This window comes from Physeter macrocephalus, chromosome 9, assembly GCF_002837175.3.
Source record: "Physeter macrocephalus isolate SW-GA chromosome 9, ASM283717v5, whole genome shotgun sequence".
Taxonomy (NCBI): Eukaryota; Metazoa; Chordata; class Mammalia; order Artiodactyla; family Physeteridae; genus Physeter; species Physeter macrocephalus.
In genome coordinates, this window is record NC_041222.1 from 75,887,295 (window position 1) to 75,909,634 (window position 22,340).

The 22,340-nt window shown below is 36.3% G+C and overlaps 1 protein-coding gene across 6 annotated transcripts in view; it reads right to left on the reverse strand.

The window, feature by feature from the left end:
• KIF27 (kinesin family member 27) overlaps window positions 1-22,340 on the reverse strand; it is a 91,423-nt gene that overhangs the window by 60,218 nt on the left and 8,865 nt on the right. For 3 of the 6 annotated variants that reach the window (XM_028494090.1, XM_028494087.1, XM_028494088.2), the window contains exons 3-6: window positions 17,397-17,624; window positions 13,164-14,107; window positions 8,258-8,401; window positions 1,872-2,078 (exon numbers count right to left, since the gene is read on the reverse strand). In XM_028494090.1, the coding sequence (XP_028349891.1) occupies window positions 1,872-2,078; window positions 8,258-8,401; window positions 13,164-14,107; window positions 17,397-17,624 (1,523 nt within the window). The remainder of the gene's footprint in view (window positions 1-1,871; window positions 2,079-8,257; window positions 8,402-13,163; window positions 14,108-17,396; window positions 17,625-22,340) is intronic. The other 3 variants (XM_024132892.3, XM_024132887.3, XM_028494089.2) reach the window with 2 other exon arrangements.

Consider the following 22,340-nt stretch of genomic DNA (forward strand, 5'->3'; position numbering starts at 1 on the left):
GTGCACAGCAACGAAGACCCAACACAGCCATAAATAAATAAATTTTTTTTAATCTTAAAAAAAAAAAAGAACAGAGGGGCCTAACCCCTTCTCAAGAGCCCATGGAGCTCTGTCTCCTCAAAGAATGTGTGTGTGTGTGTGTGTGTGTGTGCGCGCGCACGCGTGCACGTGCGCGCGTGTATGAACGTCTAGTAAAAAGAGAAAGAAACAGAGACTGAGAGAGATAATAAATATGTCTAACTTTTATACTCAGAAAAGAATGTTGTTCTTATTATAAAATAAAAGAATGAACAGAGGGACTTCCCTGGTGGCGCAGTAGTTAAGAATCTGCCTGCCAATGCAGGGAACACAGGTTTGAGCCCTAGTCAGGGAAGATCCCACATGCCGTGGAGCAACTAAGCCCGTGCGCCACAACTACAGAGCCTGCGCTCTAGAGCCCACGAGCCACAACTACTGAGCCCACGTGCCACACTACTGAAGCCCACATGCCTGGAGCCCATGCTCCGCAACAAGAGAAGTCACTGCAATGAGAAGCCCACGCACTGCAACGAAGAGTAGCTCCCGCTCGCCGCAACTAGAGAAAGCCCACTTGCAACAAGGAAGACCCAACGCAGCCAAAAAAAATTTTTTTTAAAAAACAAAGAATGAACAGAAACAGGAAATTCTTTCACATTACTAGCCAATAGTAAAAAAGAATTTTTTAATACAGAAGACTTGATATAAAATTAAGTTGAATTAATAGATATCCAATTTGAATCCTACGAAGACCTTATCTTTCTTCTCAAATGTTCTATGAAAATTTACCATGTATTCAACCAAGAAGAAAATGTCAATAACTCTAAAAAGTTTAACTGAAATTAATAGTAACGATGGTTTAAATTTTAAATCCAACCACTCAAAATTGAAAACTATAGAGGTAACAGTAGCATCTGTCCTACTCGTTCTGAGGCATGGAGCCTGGGACATAGTAGGGGCACCCCATGAACATGTGTTAGGATGCAGTGTGCTAGGCACTTTTGGAGTCACCATCTCATGTAAATCCTCCATACACCCCCGCAGGTCCCCCACTCTGACAGATAAGGAGCCTGAGGTTCACACGGTTTTAGTCATCCATCCAGGCCTACACCATAGAGATGGTATCCACACCCAAGCCAGCCTGACTGCAAAGTCTATGACACCTCTCATATTTCTTATCCCTTTGACTGTAACCAATGTACAGATCTCAAACAAATCATTTCCAGTCCTAAAATTAATAAATGGAAACCAAAATTCATGAATCTGTTAATTAGTCTTTTCCATGGTGGAGATTCCTTGATTTTTCAAGAGAAATCAGTGTGTGCACATGTTTACCACTCACACACATATTTTTTATAAATAAATAAAAATTAAGATGAAACTTCATACTCACTTTTATATAGTCTTGATTATGTCAGACTTGGCAAGACTGAATAACACATAAATGTCATTTTGAAAATAATCAGACAGACCAAATAAGTCAAAATAAATACCTCCAACCTCATCAACTTGGTGTAATTAAAGATAGAAAAAATTCATGAAGGTATCAGACTTAGTCATGTCTGAAAATACAATGGCAAAGGGTAGCTTTTTTCTCCTTGATAAATGTAAGCATTATCTTCAACTATTCCTTCCAAATATATCTATACATTCTCCTACCTATTAATTTTTTTATTAAAAAGAAGCATGATTTTAAAAAGAGTATACATAACAAACTAAAAAGAAGAGTATAAACAAAAGTGTATGAAACCAAATGGAAAAAAAACCTAAGACTATACAAATACACTGTGATATTATATTATACACGATATTTTTAAAATCTCATAATAAGAAAGAAATTAATGCTTAGACTTTACCTTCCTGGAAACTGATCTTGCTGGAATATAAATATAATGCCCCAAACGGGTATCAAATGGTACAGTATATGGCCTATTTTCAGGTATCCTGGCATCTGGCCCATCTCCACAAGTTTCCTTAACTGACGAAGTCATTGACAGGTTAAGTTTTGTTAGTTCTTCACTCAGTTGATCCACAAGAAGTTGTTGTTCTATTATTTTTTCATTCTTTGTAGAAAAGAGATAAGAATTTTAAAAACAGAGAACCTCAGTATGTGTGTAATGATTAAAAATAACTGTACATCGACCAAAATTACAACTACCTTAACAAAACAGTAAAACCTCATTTATCCAAAGACTAGCCTTCTGGGACTTCCCTGGCGGTCCAGTGGTTAAGACTCCGCACTTCCACAGCAGGGGACGCAGGTTCCATCCCTGGTCGGGGAACTAAGATTTTGCAGGGTGTGTGGCGCAGCCAAAAAAAAAAAAATTTTTTTTTCTAAAAAAAAACCAAAACCCAAAAAACAAAAAAACAAAGACTAGCCTTCTGGTGCTCACAAGAATTTAGGATTGTCCTGAGTGGTAAAAACTTTTGCATAGTAAGCACCAATAAATACAGCCTAAAGAGTGTGCAAGACAGTGCCCCACACACTGTGATTGGTTAGCTTGCCAACCTGAAGCACTATGATTAGCTGATCTTTATAAAAGTTCGAACCTTCAGAGTGAAATCCAAGAAGTAACAAGAGACCAGAAAGTTGAAAAGTGTAGAAAATTGCAAATAGCTGAGGTGACAGCAAAGGGGACAGAAAGTGGTAACAGGTGCAGTGAAGTGAAAGCCTTTACTAGTGAAAAAGAAAGCCAGAAACACAAAGAGACAGAAGACAGGCAATTGAGAGTCGTGGGAGAAAGAACTTGGAAATCAAAGGCAGAACAAATTATATTGGGGGGGCGGAGGGGTGGGGAGAGACACCGTGTGTGGTTTAGATTCTTACATATCCTCTAAAGAAAAATTTTGAAGTATATCCAATCGAGAAAGCTCTAACATCAATCTTTGTTTTATAAGCACAAAATTATGTAAACAAGAAATGTCATTCATCTTAATATTTCACATGTATTATAATGTTTAAATAGGAGAAAAAAAAACCCTAAACTTTCACTGTGTTAATGCTGAGCTATAAAATGTAACTTTATTTTAAAAGTCATGTATTCAGATAATTAAAATATAAAACATCAATAGCATATAAGTTGACGGGGGATATTAAATGGAGTCCTTATACTCTCTAGGAAAAGGGTAAAAATACCAATTAATATTAGACTGTATTAAGTCAAGGGTGCATGGTATACTCTCCAGAATAACCACTAAAAAAAGTGAAAGTACAACTTCTAAGGTAATGAAGTAAATTTAAAAATACACAATTAATCCAAAAGAAGGTAAGAAGGAGAGAAAAAGGAACATAGAGCAGATAGGATAAGTAAAAATCACAATGGTGGGATTATAACCAGAATGTAATAGTAATTATGTTAAATTCAGAAATGAACTAAGTAATCCAATTAAACGATAAGGACAGTCAGAAAGAATTGTAAAATTATCTAACCTGCTAATTACAAGAAACACAATTAAAATAGACACAGAAAGATTAAAAAGAAGATGGAAAAAGAGATACCATGTAAATATTAATCAAAAGAAAGCTGGTATAGCTATATTAATATAAAATAGACTTTAAGGCAAAAACCATTAGAAGAGATAAAATGAGGTAAAAAGTGATTTAAAAAAAAGGTCAATTCACCAGGATGATGTAACAATTCTACATTTCTATGTACTTAATAACTGAGCTTAAATATATATAATGCAAAAATGGTCACTATTCTCAACACAAATCCAAAATTATAGTGGGAGATTTTAACATCACTCTAAATCACTGATATGACAAAAAGACCCCCAAAAAGTGAGTAAAAATATAGATTTGAATAACAGAATAAACAGGATTAAGAGAACCCAGTGATTGCAGAATACACATTCTTTTCAAACACTTCTGTAGTATCTACAAAAACTGGCCTTATGCTAAGCCATAAAGCAATTTTCAACACAAAGAACTGAAATCATACAACTAAGCTAAAAATTAATAAAGGCAACTAAGCTAAAAAAAATAAAAAGAAATCCTCCATGTGTTGGAAATAACATAACTATATAACCCATAGGTCAAAGAAAAAAGTCACAATAAAAATTAGGAAATATTTTGAGGCAAATGTGGAATGCAGGTAAAAATAAGCTTAGGAGGAAACATATAAATTTAAATGCATATATTACAGAAGGCTAAAAATATATAGAAAGGCTAAAAATCAATGAACTAAGCATCCATCTAAAGAATTTAGAAAGATAGCATAGGATCCTATCCCCCCAAAAAGCAGAAAAAACTAAATAATAAAGATAAGGGTAGAAATTAATTAAATAATAAATAAACATATACTAGAGAAGATCAACAAAGTCAAGAATTTCTTCTCTGAAGAGACTAATAAAATTGATAAACCCCTGGTGAAGTTGATCAAGGAAAAAAAAAAAGAGAGAAGGCACAAATAACCAGGAATGAAAAGGGCGATATCACACGTCTAAAAACATTAAAGAGATAAGAGACTATTACAAACTTATGCCAATAAATATGAAAACTTAGACACAGTTGTCAGATTCTTAGACAAATAAACCTTATCAAAAGGGGGGCAAAAATAAAATATGATTGAATTCATAATAAAACATTCCACAAAGAAATGTTCCAATCCCAAATGTTTTTCAGGTGAACTTAACCAAACATTTAAGGAAGAAATAACACTAATTTTTCACACACTCTTCCAAAGTATAGAAAGAGAAGGAATGCTACCTAACCTATATTATTAGGCTAACCTAATTTGTTACAATATCTAACAAGAATATTTTGAGAAAGGAAAATATAGGCTAATCTCACACATGAATAGAGATGCTAAAATCCTAAACAAAATAATCACAAACCAAATCAAGGATACTTGTAGAAAACAGTTAACACAGCAGACCTGACTGCTATCCTTTGAAAGACCTGCTTAAGAGGTTGTCCATTGGCTGGTATCTGGGAACTTGGATCCTAAGAGGGTTCCCAACACCCTAACTGGTAAGAGTGGCTCACTGTGCTCAAAGTGTTTGTACAGACAAGGTGGTTTATGTTGAACACCTGCTTTCCTTCTGGTAGTCTGGAATTTTGGTACATGCTGGGCAGAGAATGCCTTCATTACCAGCCCTCAATAAAACCTGAGTCTCTACTGAGTTTCCTTGGTAGACAACATTTCACATGAGTTGTCACAGTCTTTGCTGGGGGAATGAAGCACATGTGGGTGACTCCACCGGGAGACAACTCTTGGAAGCTTGTACCTGGTTTCTTCCGGACTTCACTCTATGTCCCTGTTCCCTTTGCTCTCCTTTCACAGTAATAAATCTTAGCCATGAGCACAACTATATGCTGAGTCCTCTTAGTGCATCATCCAACCTGAGGGTGGTCTTGGGGACCCCCAACAAATACATCATGACCCAAAGAAAGGTTTATTCCAGGAATTTAAGATTGGTTTAAAAATTAGAAAAATCAATATAATTCACCACATTAACAGAATAAAGGGAGGAAATCATGATAAAGAAAAATCATTTGATAAAATTTAATATCCATTCATAATAAAAATTCTCAGCAAAGAAATTTTCCTTGGTTTGATAAAGGATAAATTAAAATATATATATATCGGGACTTCCCTGGTGGTCCAGCTGTTAAGACTCCACACTTCCACTGCAGGGGGCACGGGTTGATCCTGGTCGGGGAAGTTCTGCGTACTGCACAATGCAGCCAAAAAGGAAAAAAAAAAAAAAAAATCTACAGCAAACATGATACTTAATAGTGAAACAGCGAAAGCTTTTCTTCTGCAGTTGGAAACAAGACAAGGATGCTTGGTATCAACACTTGTATTCAACACTGTATTAAAGATGTCAGTCAATGAAGTAAGGTTAAAAAAAAAACCAGAAGGTATAAGGATCATAAAGGAAGAAATAAAAATGTCATCATTTGCAGATGACATTATAATTATGTCATTTTCATTTATAATTAATGAAAATCCTAAAGAATTTACATAAAATATCAGAATTAAAAAATGAATTTAATCAGGTTGCTGGGTATAAGCTATCAACATACACAAATCAATACAGTTACACACACCAACAAACAATTAAAATGAAAATCTGAAAAGATTCCATTTATAGTCACATAAAAAAATAAAGTACCTGGGAATGAATCTAACAAAAGATGTGCAATACTTCTACATACACACAAAAAAGTCATTATTGAGAAAAACCAAAGAAAACATGAGTAAATGGAGGACTATACCATGTTCATGGGTTAGTGAAAAGACTCATGATCAAAAGATGTTAACTCTTTCCAAATGTATCTTATAGATTTAATGCAATCCCAACCAAAATCATAAAAAAGTTTTTTTTTTGGTGGTCCTTGAAAAGCTGATTCTAAAATTTATATGGAGCAACGAAGACATTCTTGGGGAGGAGGGAAACAGAGCAGAGGCCTTGCTCTACAGAATATCTAGACTTATTAGGAACCTGCAATAAATAAGAAATGTGACATTGGTCCAAAGACAGAAAAACCAATGGGATACAACAGAAGTCCCAGAAATATACAATAGATGCATGCATGAATGAACCTTGACTTATGACAAAGACATCACTCAGAACAGTGGTGAAAAGATGGCCTTTTCAAAAAGTGACGCTGGAACAAATGGATATCTATATGGAAAAAAATTGAAACTTGACCTTTACTTTACCCCATATGCAAAAATCAATTTCAGGAGAACTGTACAGCAAAATGTAAAAGGCAAAACAATAAAGCTCCTAGAAGATAATACAGAAAGACTCAGTCCAATAGGAAAGCAAGCAAGAAACTTGAATGAGCATTTCACAAAAGAAGGTATCCAAATAGCAAAAAAAACATGAAGAAGTGCTCAACTTCACTAGTCATTGGGGAAGTGCAAATTAAAACCACAATAAAATAATATTACATACCTACCAGATTGCCTAAGATTTAAAAATTTACTATAACAAATGCTGGCAAGCAAGTGGAGCAGCAGGAATGCTCATACAGTGCTGGTGCAAGTTTAAACTGGAAAACAAGTTTGGTATCATTTACTAAAGTTGAAGATTCGCCTACCCTATGACCTAGCATTTCAACTCCTAGGCACAAATCCAAAAGAAATGTGTGTGCGTGTGCACCAGGAGACATGTTTAAGAAAACTCATAGAAAAAAATGTCTATCAACAGTAGAACAGAAAAATAAATTGTGGTATGTTCATACAATGAAATCCTGTACAGCTATAAACTAATCAAGCTACAGATATACACAACAATGTGGATGAATCAGAACAGATAAAATGTTCAATAAAAGCAACCAGATACTAAAGAATATATATTGAATGATTAAATTTATAAAAATTCCAAAAACTAAACTGTAGCGTTCAAGGATACATAGTAAAACCACAAAGCAAAGCAAGGAAATTATCATTATGAAAATTAGGAGAGCAGCTCTCTCCAAGGAGGAGAGACTAAGGGCTTCTGAGGGGCTGGCAGTGTGCTATTTCTTGAACTGGTGGTGGTTACCCCGCTGTTCTCTTTGTGATAAATCACTGAACAACACATATTATTTTATATATGTTTTATGTTTTTAAATTATTACAGGATTAGAAGGGTTAAAAAAGAAAACAAAAATAATGTCATAATCAAAGTCTAATTTGTCCTGAATCAGATTATTACTCAGGGCAATAGTTACTCCTTGATAGGAAGCTAAAGGCTTTAAATGAAATTAACTGTTTGGGGGGTGGTAGGGTTCATAGCCAGGGAGTATAATATTTAGGGACATACCATGTTACTCTGCAGGCACATCCATGTTAATACAGAAAAGCTAAGATAGAGAAATTGAAAGATTTAGCCAAAATTAAAGAGCAAATCACTGATGGAGTATAAAATGATAATCTAACAAATCAAAAAGTTTAAATTATGTGTTTACCTTCCAACACTTGACAATATCACATTGCCTATTACTTTGGCAAACAACGGAAGGGAAAGTATAAAGAAAGGATAACCATAATATGATTTGCAAATTAAGTTCCTGGGTATAAGGTTTTGTATTTTTGAAATATAAGTCAAGCTAACAATAAAAATGTTTTCCCTTCACACCAATTTAGGAGGAAAACTGTAATAACTCTTTCAGGTGCTTGTGTTCAGAACTCCATCTGAAACCTATTTTTGCAAACATTCCCACTTATCATTTACAATGCTATTTTATTTAGTCATGTACTATTCCAGTGAAATATACAGAGCAAGGTACATTAAAAAACTCTACCTGCAACCTATTCACTTTTTGCGCTTCTTTCAAAGATATAACATGTCCTTTGTTTTCCTGCATCATCATTTGCATTTGATTCTTTAGTTCCTTCACTTCCAGGTCCTTCTGATTAAATACTACTTCATCAGCAGCAAGAGCACACTGGGAGGAGGGAAAGAAAGGACAAGAGAGATTCAATGTGGAAAATACTCGAGAGAGCCCACATAATACCACAAAAACTGTGGTTTAATGACACCTTGAAGATGTCTCTTAAAATTTTCTTATCCTTTGTTTCTGGTTTCTTTATAAGAAAGGCAGAAACAGCTGAGAGGACCTATTACTGCTATAATGTAAGAATTAATCACCTCAAAGATAGGAAGATTTTCCTTATTTTTATTTCCTGCATTTTAAGATTGAAGCCAGTTATTCAAGTTCTAGAGTACATTCAATGAGATTTTTATAAGTTTTCTAGAATTGCCATGAGACTTTAATGTGGGTTTTTAAAAATCAAAGAGGTCACATTTCCCAAACTGACCTATAGAGTATAACAATGCATTTGGATGTTTAAATAAAGAACATTTGCTAATTTTGCACCCTTTCATTAAAAAGAGATATGTTTTGAAGATGTCTGGAAATATGGTTAAACATATAGTTTTCTTAGTTTGCCTGTCTCCAAATAAACTCGGGATATGCAAATAATACTTTTAAAACAAATTTTGAACTAAATAAACAGAAAATTAACATTGGTCAAGGGTCTACTTTATGCTAGATTGTAACTTGGCATTTTAAAAATATCTCACTGAATAGACATGATTCCTTTTTCATGAAGAAACTAAAGCTCAGTGAGTTAAAACCTCTTCCCAAGACAACACACTGGATAAACCAAATTTCTGACGGTCAACTCCAGGGCCTTTCTAGATCGGAAGCCTATGCTCTTTCCTCTAAGCCACAGGAAAAGAGAAGAATGAGTAGCTATTTACAAAATGGTGCTCTCTTTACAAACAAGATTTAATTAACAAAACCAGAGCATGTGCGTGACCCCTCAGGTGGTAGTGTGGAGGTGGATGGGCCTCTGTACTGGGAACCCATGGACTGAGGCCAGCCTTGAATTTGCTACAGCCTTCCTTTGGGACTTTGGGCAAGTCCCTTCTTTTCTCTGCTTGGGATCTTTGAATGACCAAATAAGGAGGGGACGCATGACCTTAATGGTCCTTATAACCCTATATATTTATATGACCTTTATGACTTTTCTCTTCTTAAAATAAAATGTAACTATAATTCTCATTAGTTAATACCCTCTGCTATGGGCAATTAATTGCCCATCCGAGAAGCTTAAAATGTAACTGCTCTCCCAGTGCTGCATATTTAAATATTTTTACAAATACTTTATAAACTACAGTTTTATTATTTATTATTTATTTAAAAGTGTTTATCGGGCTTCCCTGGTGGCGCAGTGGTTGCGCGTCCGCCTGCCGATGCAGGGGAACCGGGTTCGCGCCCCGGTCTGGGAGGATCCCACATGCCGCGGAGCGGCTGGGCCCGTGAGCCATGGCCGCTGAGCCTGCGCGTCCGGAGCCTGTGCTCCGCAACGGGAGAGGCCGCAGCAGAGGGAGGCCCGCATACCACAAAAAAAAAAAAAAAAAAAAAAAAAGTGTTTATCTATTGAGTATATTCATGTTCACATACTGTCCTTGTGTTCAAACTATGGAGTAAAAAAGTAACAAAGAGCCTTGAGGTATTTATGAGGGGATGAGCTGCCTTCACAGAACCCCTGGCACGTGGCCCTACCTACAAGTACTGAGTCTAATCCCTTAGCTGCCACAGATGTATAACCTAGGCCCAGGTAGAAGAAGAATAAATGAGAGGAGATCATAATAGGCTAACGTGTATTGAGCCTTACTATAGCTCAGGCATCTTTCTCATCACTATATGGGAACTAATAATGCTCTAATAGCTTCCAAAGCAACCCTAAACGGAGCTTATTATTAGTGTTTCCATTTTACAGGTAGGGAAACTGAAGCACAGAGAGGTTAAGCATTTGTCCAAGGTCAGAGAGCTAGTAAACAGAGGAGCTGGGATTCAAACCTTGGAAGTTTGTTACCCATGTTCTTAAGTACTATATTCCCTCACAGAAAAAAAGAACAGAAAATGAAGTTTAAAAAACAATTTTTTAAAGAGACATATGGGGTAAGGAATGACACCAATCATTTGTCTATTTGCTGTTCAGTGGTATCCATAGATTACTAGGCCTAGAAGATTGCAGACCTAAAAAGGGAATCCATTTTTTTAAACTGGGAAACACTGAATGCTGTATCTCTCACCTGGAGACTCATAATATACATCAGTACTTTTCAAAGTTCTGGGAAGTCTTTGGATTAAGAAACCTGTTTGTTTTTTGCAACCTAGCATTTCCCAAAACAATCTGATCATGGTACCATTTTTCATCAAGACTGTTAATATCTTTGGGATATCATAATCTAGAGTACATAATCTAGAGCAAGTTTAAATTTAGAGTTTCCAACAGATGGAAAGAGGATGTTACTACCCATCTCACCCCCAAGCAGATGGATTTTGTGAACTTCCAAAATCAGTCATCTTAGAAGCATTCTTTCTACCACCAACTCCTATAGTGTACCACAAAGTTCAAGCTTCCTATTACTTGTACTTAATGTTCTGCCAGTTTCTTATACCAAAGAGGAAGGGCCAGGCCTGCTCTATTTAAGAAAAAGGCAGAGCAGAGTTACTGCCTTTAAAAAAAAAAAAGCCATGATTTTAAAAGCAGTACTTTATATGCTTATATTTAAAGATCAAAGCTTTGTAAAAGAGCAGCAGTTCTCATAGTGTATTCAGTAGTGAATCTTTTAGCATGAACCTTAGATCCTTTCAGGGTATCCATGAGGTTAAAACCATTTTCCTAGTTATACTAAAATGATATTTGCCTTTATCACCATGTTGTCATTTGTACTGATGGTGCAAAAACAGTATGTAAAACTGCTGGCTCCTAGTATGAATAAAGAAAGTGTCACCAAACTGTAGTGGTAGTCACTGTATTCTTCACTGCTGTGCACTAACAATACAAACAAACCAACAAATGCCAGTTTCACTTAAGAATATCTTGATGAAGCAATAAACATGATTTTATTAAATCTCAACACATGAGCACTTTTTTAGTGTTCTATGTGTCAAATGAGAGGTATGCATAAAGTAGTTCTGCTGTATCCTGAAGGGTGATAGTTATCTGGGACAAAAAATCTTGTGCAATTGTTTGAGTTGCAAGTTGAACTAGCCACATTTTTCATAGGGTGCTATTTTTACTCTAAAGAACAACAGACAAACTATTCACACTTGTATGTGTGACAGAACCATCATTTCAAGGAAAACAACTAATAGTATTTGTTGCAAATGATAAAATTCAAGTTTCATGCAAAAATTAGAATTTTGGAAAACACTTCTGCTACTGTTAACTTGACAGCTTCCAGTAATTAAAGACTTTGCAGGTGAGATCAGTGGTGATATTAAGGAATGTGATGTTTTTGATACTGTATAGTGAAATGTGTCAGCATTGAAAGATCTGCATAACTTAGTAAACAAATATTTTTCAAGTGTCCAATGCATGTTGATTCAAAATTGTGTGTGGATAAAAGATCCATTCAAAGTACAAGATAAAAATCAGTGAATGTTAATGTAACAAAATGGTTTCAAATCCCACATTGCAGGTAACCTTTAGGAAATTTCCGCTTGTTGAGTTTTGATGTAATGTCAAAGAATATGCACAATTATCTGAAAAAGTCATTAAAATATTCCTCTCTTCCAACTACAAATCTAGATGAGGCTGGATTTTCTTCATATACTTCAACTAAAACAACATATTGCAACAAATTGCATGCTGACAGATATGAAAATCCACCTGTCTTCTATTAAATCAGACATGAAAAGAGATTTGCAAAAATATAAAGCAATTCCACTGTTATTAAATTTTTTTGTTTTGGAAAATAGTTATTTTTAATGAGAAAATGTTCTTTTTATTAACATGTAATTGGGTTATTATTGTTAGTTCTGATTGAATTAATAGTTTAAATTTGTTGTTTTAATTCTAATATGGTAAATATCAATAGATAACAACCCACATAAACAGAAGCTCTTTAGGGAACCTCAATTTGAAGAAAGTAAACTTGTGAGCAAAAAGTTTGAGAATTGCTGTAATAGAGGTTTCTTTCTAATACATACAAATAGATACTGAGGAAAGATTTCTAACTAGAAAGCCGTCTTATTACCTATATGTTTTCCTATTTTTAAAAAAATGGTGGAATATCCATTTGCCCACCAGATTGCAAACTCCACATAAGCAGAACTAGGTATCTCTATTCTCCATTATTTCCCCAGTGACACATAATCTTTAAATAACAAATTTTTTCAAATGAAAAGTGGGAAAATGTAATTTTTAACTCAATATACGTATATACAATATATATACATGTACATAGCTACATTCCTTAAATATTATCAAATATGATGATTTATTTGTCTACAAAATCAAAACACCAAACTCAAGGGATGAAGTATTTTTTTTCTTTCAAGAAGCACTGACCTAAAGAGGGATTAAAAACTAAATAAAATTTAACCTAATTTTGTTCTGAAACTGTGTTTCTTTTCATCCTCTAAATTAATGACCAGTCCCACAAGAGCCTACTTAATAAATACAACAAATTAAAATACATTTGAAGGAGAAAGGAGGAGGAACCAAGAAAGAGATGAATTATGAGGAGAAAGCAATAGGAAAAGGGAGAAAGAAACAGAGTAAAGGCAAATGAGATTTTATATATAATCCTTTCCAAAAAAACTTCTGAAATTCCAAAACGACTCTTACTTGCCCAGATAAATTTAGTCTTTAAACAAGTTACTTACAAAGGTAGTGTCTAAGTACCTGGCATTTCTTAAGCTCTTGCTTCAGCTGGAGAACTGTAATATGCTCTGGTCCTTCTTCCAGGTTTCCAATGCCTTGGTGTCCTCTGAATGAGGTGACCTCCTGGGTCACGTTAAACCACTCCTGCAGTTTGTGTTGCTGATTTTGGTTTAGTCTGACAGAATCTTTTACGTCCACCAGGAAGGTAAAGGCTTCCTCTAAACAATTTTGGTAACCCAAACATTCTCCTTGTAGCTGAGCAACTTGCTCCTCAAGAGAATGGATCCTATGTTTATCAGGAGTCCCCTCCCGATGGATCTGGATAGTTTGGCTGCTACTAGCCTGCTGGCTTTGCAAAGCTTCTCGAAGCAACTTAATCTCAAATTCCATTTCGCCCATACGGTCTGACTCGGGGCTGAAGTTTAAGGTGGGTTTGTTTCTAATGTTGCGTGCTCTGTTGGCATATTTGAGAGAATTTAAGGACTCGTCAAAATCCGAGGAGGATGGGCTGACACAGGTGATCATGACGGTCTTGGCACTGCCTCCCAGGGAATCTTTCAGAAGCCGGGTAATTTTAGCATCCCTGTATGGAATATGTGAACTCTTCCTGCGTGGGTCCCCAAGAGCGCTTATTACGTTTCCTAAAGCCAGCAAGCCACTGTTGATTTGAATGGATTCTTTGAACCGTTCACCAGTATTCCCTGTTTTGGTTACTCTTTCTGATCCAGCCAAATCCACAAAGTGGAACTTTGAGACAATATGCTGATGGGAATACCATGATCCATCTTCAGCTGCCTCTTTATTTTTCGCCACTTGACGAAGGCTGATTGTGAAAATCGCGTGTGACCTACTGGAGTGCTCATTCATTTGGGTGGTACCCGTATGCCTGGCTGCATTCCCCATCTCCAGAAGACTCATCACTTCATCTGCACTCTCCACCTGGCATTCCTTGGCCCCAACAATCACTTAAAATAGCAACAGCAAGTTTTAATCAAAATCCAGGAGAGTTAAATTAACCACACAACAATTATCATTTGTTTATACTGCCCAGCTAAGACAGTCCCTTTAAAAAAATTCATAGCATTTCAAAATAAAAGTAACATCAGCAACATCATTAAATAATTTTAGATAATCTGCTAACAGGACCATTTTAATAGATGGCATTCATTTTGATGTTTAAATTCTAAAAGATGTCATATATATATGTATGTTTTAAACAATCTGTGGTTTTTTTTGGAATCACACATCACACTCAATTCTTTAAAACACATGACAAAAGAAAAATTCTTTATTCCAGTATTTTGATTTGTAGAGTCTAATATACTGATTGAAAGGTAATAGATTAATTATATTTATAACTCAAAAGAATTAATCAGTAGATTAATTAAAATTAAATTAAATTAATTTCTTTTGAGTTTCGTTAATATTCAAGCCATCCTAAGGTTTAAAGTTTTTGGTAAATAACCAATGATAAATGAAAATTTCAATATAAACAAAGTTGTTTATTCATTTTAAAAACAGTTTCCCCCTACATAAGAGTGCAAGGCAATTCAAAAAAGGCAAAAAAGTTTCTATTTTAACAGCAGAATAGAACCCAAAATAACCTAAGCTTACTACATGTGTTATTTGTTTATATCCAAAAATATTTCGAAAAGGAGTAGGTAGATTTGGGATTTGAATCACAGCAGTAAACCTCCCAAGTCTGTGTTTGAATTACAGCACCAAGCTTCCTCTTTAATCAGATCTTGTCATGTCACTGTTTCTTTAAAAAATATTCATTTTTCTTGCATTGTTTCCATCATGACACCTTTTTTAACAGCCCAGTTCATTTAAAGTTCTAATGTACCTGTACTACAACTGGGAGTGCTAAACTATCAGTGATTATAAAATATAATAATTTAACCATAAATCATAGTATAACTTTTCTAAGTTTTCTAATGTTAGGCTATAGCTTAGCACTATCTATGGTCCTCAAACCCAGCGGAAAATCACCTGAGAGCTTTATAAAAGGGGAAGTACCAACACCCACGCCCCCATCTTTAACTAATTCATCAGAATCTGTGAAAAGTGGGGCCCAGAAATCAGTATTTCTTAAAAAGCTTCCAAGGTGATGCTAATTGTGCAGCATCCAGGTTGGATACCAACTACCACTTGATACAGAGAAACTCAATAAATATGTCAAACAAATGCATTTTGGCTGTGATTGGGACATTTTATAAGATATATGGTAATTTGTCTTAAGACAGTTACATCCTACCAAAATTTTTGCAGGATTGCTATCAGGTGTGGAGTATTTCCATCATTAAGTTTATGAGGAGTGATAGTGTATACTTCCGTATTGTCTATTTTACAATAAACATGTATTTTTTTGGTAGCTTTTTTTTTTTTTTTTTTTTTTGCGGTACGCAGGCCACTGTTGTGGCCTCTCCCATTGCGGAGCACAGGCTCCGGACACGCAGGCTCAGCGGCCATGGCTCACAGGCCTAGCCGCTCCGCAGCATGTGGGATCTTCCCGGACCGGGGCACGAACCCGTGTCCCCTGCATCGGCAGACGGTCTCTCAACCACTGTGCCACCAGGGAAGCCCTTTTTGGTAACTTTTAAAAAAAGATAAAAACGTTCAATAATTACATTTTACAGAAGCTCAAAACATCAGTCTGGATTTCGTCCAGAAAAGATAAACTATACAAAATTATCTAATAAGGTCACAAAGTACTATGTATGCTTTCTTTCCAAAAAACAAAACAATAACCAATTTCTTCAAACATCCAGCAATGCCAGAGCTGCCAGGACAGGGGCTACAGAGAGGCAAGCTTTACTGCCCCCTGCAGGCTACTGCTGAAGGAGCGAGCCATCTTATTTTCCTAACTGCCAGGAAATTCCCCCAGGGAATCACTCCCTTCGCAGGATCCTTTATCTCCAGGAAGAAGGAAGGTTCCACTAAAAGTGTTTTCTAGGAGAAGAAGACATCTAAGAACAGTCACTGTTATTAATAATTGTGAAAATCTGGAAACAACCAAAATGTCCAACAATGGACTATTAGTCAAATCGATTATTATAATATATTCAGAAGACAAAATTACATGACCAGATGAAGTCATAAATTTGAAAAATATTTAATGATATGAAAATTCTTACAATATAAATATTAAGTGAAAAAATAAGATGCAATACAATATGTGGGGTTGTGAGTGTACTTTTTTTTTTAATCAGATGTGTGTAGAAAAAGAAATCTGGAAGGAAACACCCCAAAACTGGAAGTTGCTATTTCTGAGTTGTGAGATTAAAGATGATCTTTAACTTTCTTCCTTATACTTTACTATGTTTTCAAAATGTTCCACGTTGAACATATTACCTTTTAAGTCAGAAAATCAGAAAGTGTTATTCTTTAAAATACTTGTATTTTGACCTTCCCATTCTAACGTTCTCCCATTTCCAAACAAATAGATATTTAATGAGATTAACAGGCTGACAGCACAGAAAGTCAGACCTTGAGAAGCACAACAAAGGACAAGTAAATGTCAATATGAAGGAGCAAACACATAAACTCTAAATTTAAAAAAAAAAAAAAAAAAAGAGGAAGCAATAGGTGTGCTGGGACAAAAATCAGAAAGGAAGAAAGGAGAGTTCTTGGATCAACTTGGATGAACACCAAAACACCAAAGGGAGAAGCCATCCCCAACCTCAGGGTAACTCTGGGAGAAAAAAAAGTACAAAAATTAATTTAGCCTATGTCACACTTTCTTAAGATCAGCCCAGGGGCGGGGGAGGTGGCAATTATAGGAAATAAATACAGTTGATCCTTGAACAACACGGGTTTGAACTGTGCAGGTCCACTTACATGTGGATTTTTTTCAGTAGTAAATACGACAGTACTACACAATCTGAGGTTAGTTGAATCCGCTGAGGCAGTACTGTGGATACAGAAGGACGACTGTAAATTATACTTGGGTTTTTGACTGTGCAGAGGGTCGGCACCCCTAATCGCCACCCTCTCCCCCACACGTTGTTCAAGGGTCGCCTGTATTTGGAATTACACCTAATAACTTCATCTTACCAACCACTCTGAACTTCTACTTTTCACCTGGGTGTGTTAACTGCTACTGGTAATCAATAAGCTATTCAATTTAAAAGCAAAAACAAATGCATTTTGTTTCTATGTCTGTTTTTAAAGAATCCTTGGAAAATATCCAGAAACTGAATTAAATCATATTCATTTGCTAATGAAGACTATCAATTAAGTAGGCTACTCTACCTGTGTTTCCCTTTTCATCTTCTCGGATGTGAAGATCCTTCATAGATGTCTCCAATTCTAGAAGATCTCTTAGGTCTTCCTTGTATACTTCTATATAAGACACTTTTATCTTAGAGTCAATGCTAAGGTTTTCAGAGGTGTTTTGAAATATTTCTTGGATAGCACGAGGAATGATACCTTTTTGACCCTCCACAACTGAAGCTGAAAATTTAGAGAAAGAAAGCACATCTGAAATTTAAGATATAAGAAAAGCTACAATCAATAAATTTATTTTCTCAAATTTCTATTATAAATTTTTTAAATAGAAAAATAAAACATTTTTTTCTATAAAGTTCAGAAGTGAAAGTTTTCACATGCATGCTCTTACTCAAACTTCATTCATGCATTCATTAAATATTTATATAGTACGTACTATGAGCCAGGCAGTATTCTAGGACCCTGGGAACCATCAGTGAACAAAACAAGGAAAAGATCCCTGCCCTTAAGGAACTGTACTAGGAGAGACAGACAACAGCTAAAAACAATAAGTGAATTATACAGTATATCAAAAGGCATTAAGTATGCCTGGAGAAAAAAATAGGGCAAGGTAAGGGGGACTGGAAGTGTAAGTGTATTTGATGGGAAGTGCTTGTAACTTTAAATAGGAAAGTCATGATGGGTGGGCATCACCAAGAAGCTGACCTTTGAGCAGAAACTTGAAAGACGTGGCAGAGGAGCCATGTAGGTATCTGAATGTCCCAGAACAGCAAGCGCAAAGGTGCTAAAATGGTGTGATCCATAAACAAGGAGGTCATTGTAGTTGGAGCAGAGGGAGGAAGGGGAGAGTAGCAGGGCATGAGGTCAGAGAGGTGACAGAAACAAGACCATGTAGGTCCTTGTAGACCACGATAGACTTTAGGTTTCTGGGTGAGGTGAGAGCCACTGGAGCAGAGCAGTAACTTGGGATTTAAAAGAGACCACTCTGGGGCTTCCCTGGTGGCGCAGTGGTTGAGAGTCCACCTGCTGATGCAGGGGACACGGGTTCGTGCCCCGGTCCGGGAAGATCCCACATGCCGCGGAGCGGCTAGGCCCGTGAGCCATGGCCGCTGAGCCTGCGCGTCCGGAGCCTGTGCTCTGCAACTGGAGAGGCCACAACAGTGAGAGGTCCGCGTACTGCAAAAAAAAAAAAAAAAAAAAAAAAAGAGACCACTCTGCCGCGTTTTGCCTCAATCATAGAAGGGTAGGGGCAGAAGTGGGGAGATCACTTAGGAGACCAGTGCACTAATCCAGGAGTCTAGAGGGTTCAGGGGAGAGGTGGACATGACGGTGACATAAGGTTGGCAGCAGAGAAAGGTGAGAAGTGACCAGATTCTGGATTTATGTTGAAGGCAGAGCCATTAAGATTCCCTGACAGATTGGATATGGAATGTGACAGAAAGTGATGAGTCAAGGGTGACTCCAAGATTTTGTCTTGAGCCAGTGGAGTGGCCATCAACTGATATAGGGAAGAGTGTGTGTTGAGTTGGTTTAAGGGGAAAATGTCAGAAGTTCATTTTAAGGTAAGTTCATTACCTATTAAGTTTGAGGTATCTATTCGGGATACAATTGGGAAGGTTGAATAGGCAGTTGGATATATGAGACTAGAGTACAAGACAGTCGTCTGGACTGGAGGTAAAAACCTGGAAGCTACATATAGATGGTATTTAATGTCATAGGGCTGGTGAGACCAAGGGAAAAAGTTGAGAGTCAGAAAAGAAGAACACCAAAGATTGAGCCCTGGGCACTTCATCATTTGTTGGTTCACTTATCAGGAACCAGCAGGAGAGCATGAGGAGCGACCAGTTAAGTAGGAGGAAACCAAGAATGTGGTGGCCTGGAAACCAAGTGGAGAGTATGCATCAAATTTACTGAAAGGTCGCTTTGATGAGAATTGACCACTAAATTTAGTAAAGTGAAGGTCATTTGTGATATCTTGACAATTGCAGTGTCAGTGGTAGTGGAGGTGAAAGTCTTAACTGAGTGAGTGTAAGAAAGACCGAGAGGAGAACTGACACCATGAGTCACAGATAATACCTTCAAGGTTCTGCTGCAAAGAGGAGCAGAGAGAAGTGGGGTGGTGGATGGCAGCAAAAGTGGGTAAAACAGACGGGAAGTGAGAAATGTAACTAATTATTTTAAGATACAATAAAGACTGATTTACCCAGCATTCTCTCAATTACTAACACTAAAATACTATTAAAAATCACATCATTGTAATTGATGAAAAACTGTATTCACAATGTAATTGTGAATATCAATGTAATTAATGAAAAACTGTGTTCACTGTTTATGATTATTCACTGTTTAAAATGTCATGTGAGGGGCTTCCCTGGTGGCGCAGTGGTTGCGTGTCCGCCTGCCGATGCAGGGGAACCGAGTTCGCGGTGGCGCAGCGGTTGCGCGTCCGCCTGCCGATGCAGGGGAACTGGGTTCGCGCCCCGGTCTGGGAGGATCCCACATGCCGCGGAGCGGCTGGGCCCGTGAGCCATGGCCGCTGGGCCTGCGCGTCCGGAGCCTGTGCTCCGCAACGGGAGAGGCCGCAGCAGAGGGAGGCCCACGTACCACAAAAAAAAAAAAAAAAAAAAAAAAAAAATGTCATGTGAGCAATGATTTTTAAATTTGATAATGCCTCATTTCCTCAAGGTGAGCAGATTGGTCCTCTAGAATACTATGACAATGTTAACCAGCACAGCTTTTTTGGAGAAACATTAGTATCAATAGTATCAAAAGTTGAAACGTGATCACCCTTTGACTCAGATATAGTCCTAAAGAAATACATATACACATACCCAAAGGTGTTGTATAAGGATCAGTAAAAATTTTTTGTAATTGATAAAAAATTCCAAACACTAATAAATCCATTAGTAGGAGAATGGTTAACAATGGTATACCATGCAACTCTTGTTAAACAGATGTCTAAGATCCATAAAGTTAAAAAAAGCAACTGCAGAGCAAATTCATTTTCATAAAAGAAAACATACATATCTATGCAAAGAATATTTTTGAAAATATTCACAAAAAATGGTGGTTACCTCTGGGGAGTTAGAACAGGGAGAGAAAAGAAAGGAAAACTTTTACTTTTATCTTATGGTTGTAATATCTGAATTTTTACCTTTAGAAATAAATATATATAGCCTAAAAATAAAAGTTTTAAATATAAATAACTTAAAAATAAACTAATTATACTGTATAGAATTAGAAGCAGCACAAAAAAAAGCTTACTATCAAATGACATGACAATGAAAAAAAACTAAATGATATTTATATAACAGTTTAAGGCAAAAATAAAAGATTTAATAAGAAAATATTTATTGAAAACCCCAGGAATGCAATAGGCATAGTGGCACCAGTGAAGTTCAAAATAGGTACAGGTAGTACCTAAAATATCTAAAATATCTCTCTTTAGATCATTTATTATGGTCTGGGGAGAATCCCAATCATTGGAATGCAACTCATTTATGTTAGCAAGAACCCTTTTAAAAAAATTATTTGTGTCATATTTCTTCACATTTAGCCAAAAAGCATGTTTTGAGATTTCTGGGATGGAAAGGTACAGGTAGTTGGAGGGTAAACAGGCATAAGAAAGGGACAGGGGAGCAAGCCAGGGTCTAATGGCAACAAAGGACGTGTGCAGAAGAGAGGTACAGAAAGACCAGTTCTGCCCAAGCCAAGACCTCAATCCAGGAATGAGGAAGGGAACATCTCTACACCTCTTCTCCTCCATCACTGCCTCTTCTCCTCCATCACTTCCGCAAAGCAGAACACAGATTAGCACAATAACATGAATGAATAGAAATGCATACAAGAGACTCAGATATTTGTACACCAATGTTCATAGCAGCATTAGTCACAATAGCCTAAAAGGGAATACAATTCAAGTGTCCATCAACAGATGAATGGATAAACAAAAGATGACTTATACATACAACGGAAAATCATTCAGTCATAAAAAGGAATGAAGTTCCAATACATGCTACAACATGTACGATATCCTTAGATACATTATGCTAAGTACAGAAGCCAGACATAGGAGGACAAATACTGTATGATTCCACTTCTATGAAATATCTAGAAGAGGCAAACTTACAGTCAAAGAAAGTAAATTCGAGGTTACCAGGGGATGGCGGGGGGAGGACAGTTATTGCTTAATGGGTACAAAGCTTCTATTTGGGGAGATGAAAAATTTTGGAAAGAGCAGTGATGGTTACAAAACACTGTGAATATCCTTAATGTCACAGAACTGTACTCTTAAAAATGGTTAAAATGGTAAATTTTGTTTTACATTTATTTATTTAACCACAATTTCTAAAATAGTAAGAAAAATGTACAAGATAAAATTTAGAATAAGTAAAAGAATAAACTGGACTTAAATAAGTTTCTGTAGGCCAATTTAGAAACCTGCCCACCATTTTTAGCATTGTTCCATGGAAAATATATTCCAAGCTACAAAAGGGTGGCTTACAAATGAACCTTAAAAACAACTTGCTTCCAAGTTGAAGATTACCAATGTTCAGATTTTTGGCAACAAACATCCTGAAAATCTGAACCTTACTAACTTGGACCGCCTTTGATTGCCATCATGTAGCAAATATGGGAAGCTGCAGGTTTTTCCAGTACAAGAGAAAGTGAAAATTCCTTTTGGAGAGCTTCCAGGAACTAGCCAATAGTACTATCTATAAACTCCAGCATATATTGAATATATGCATTCTAGATTAGCCAGAATATGAGGCTGATCAGAAATAGCTCATTCATTTCCCACTTCAACAGATAACAAAACACAGTAACTCAAAAGACTTAAAAAAAAAAAAAGTACAAATAAAGCTTCAAAATGTATTCTGGTAACCTAAAGATCACATTTTCACTGTCACTCTTATATTCCGGAAAGACTATTTCAGAGAGAAAAACTGTAAAGTTTTATACTTTAAT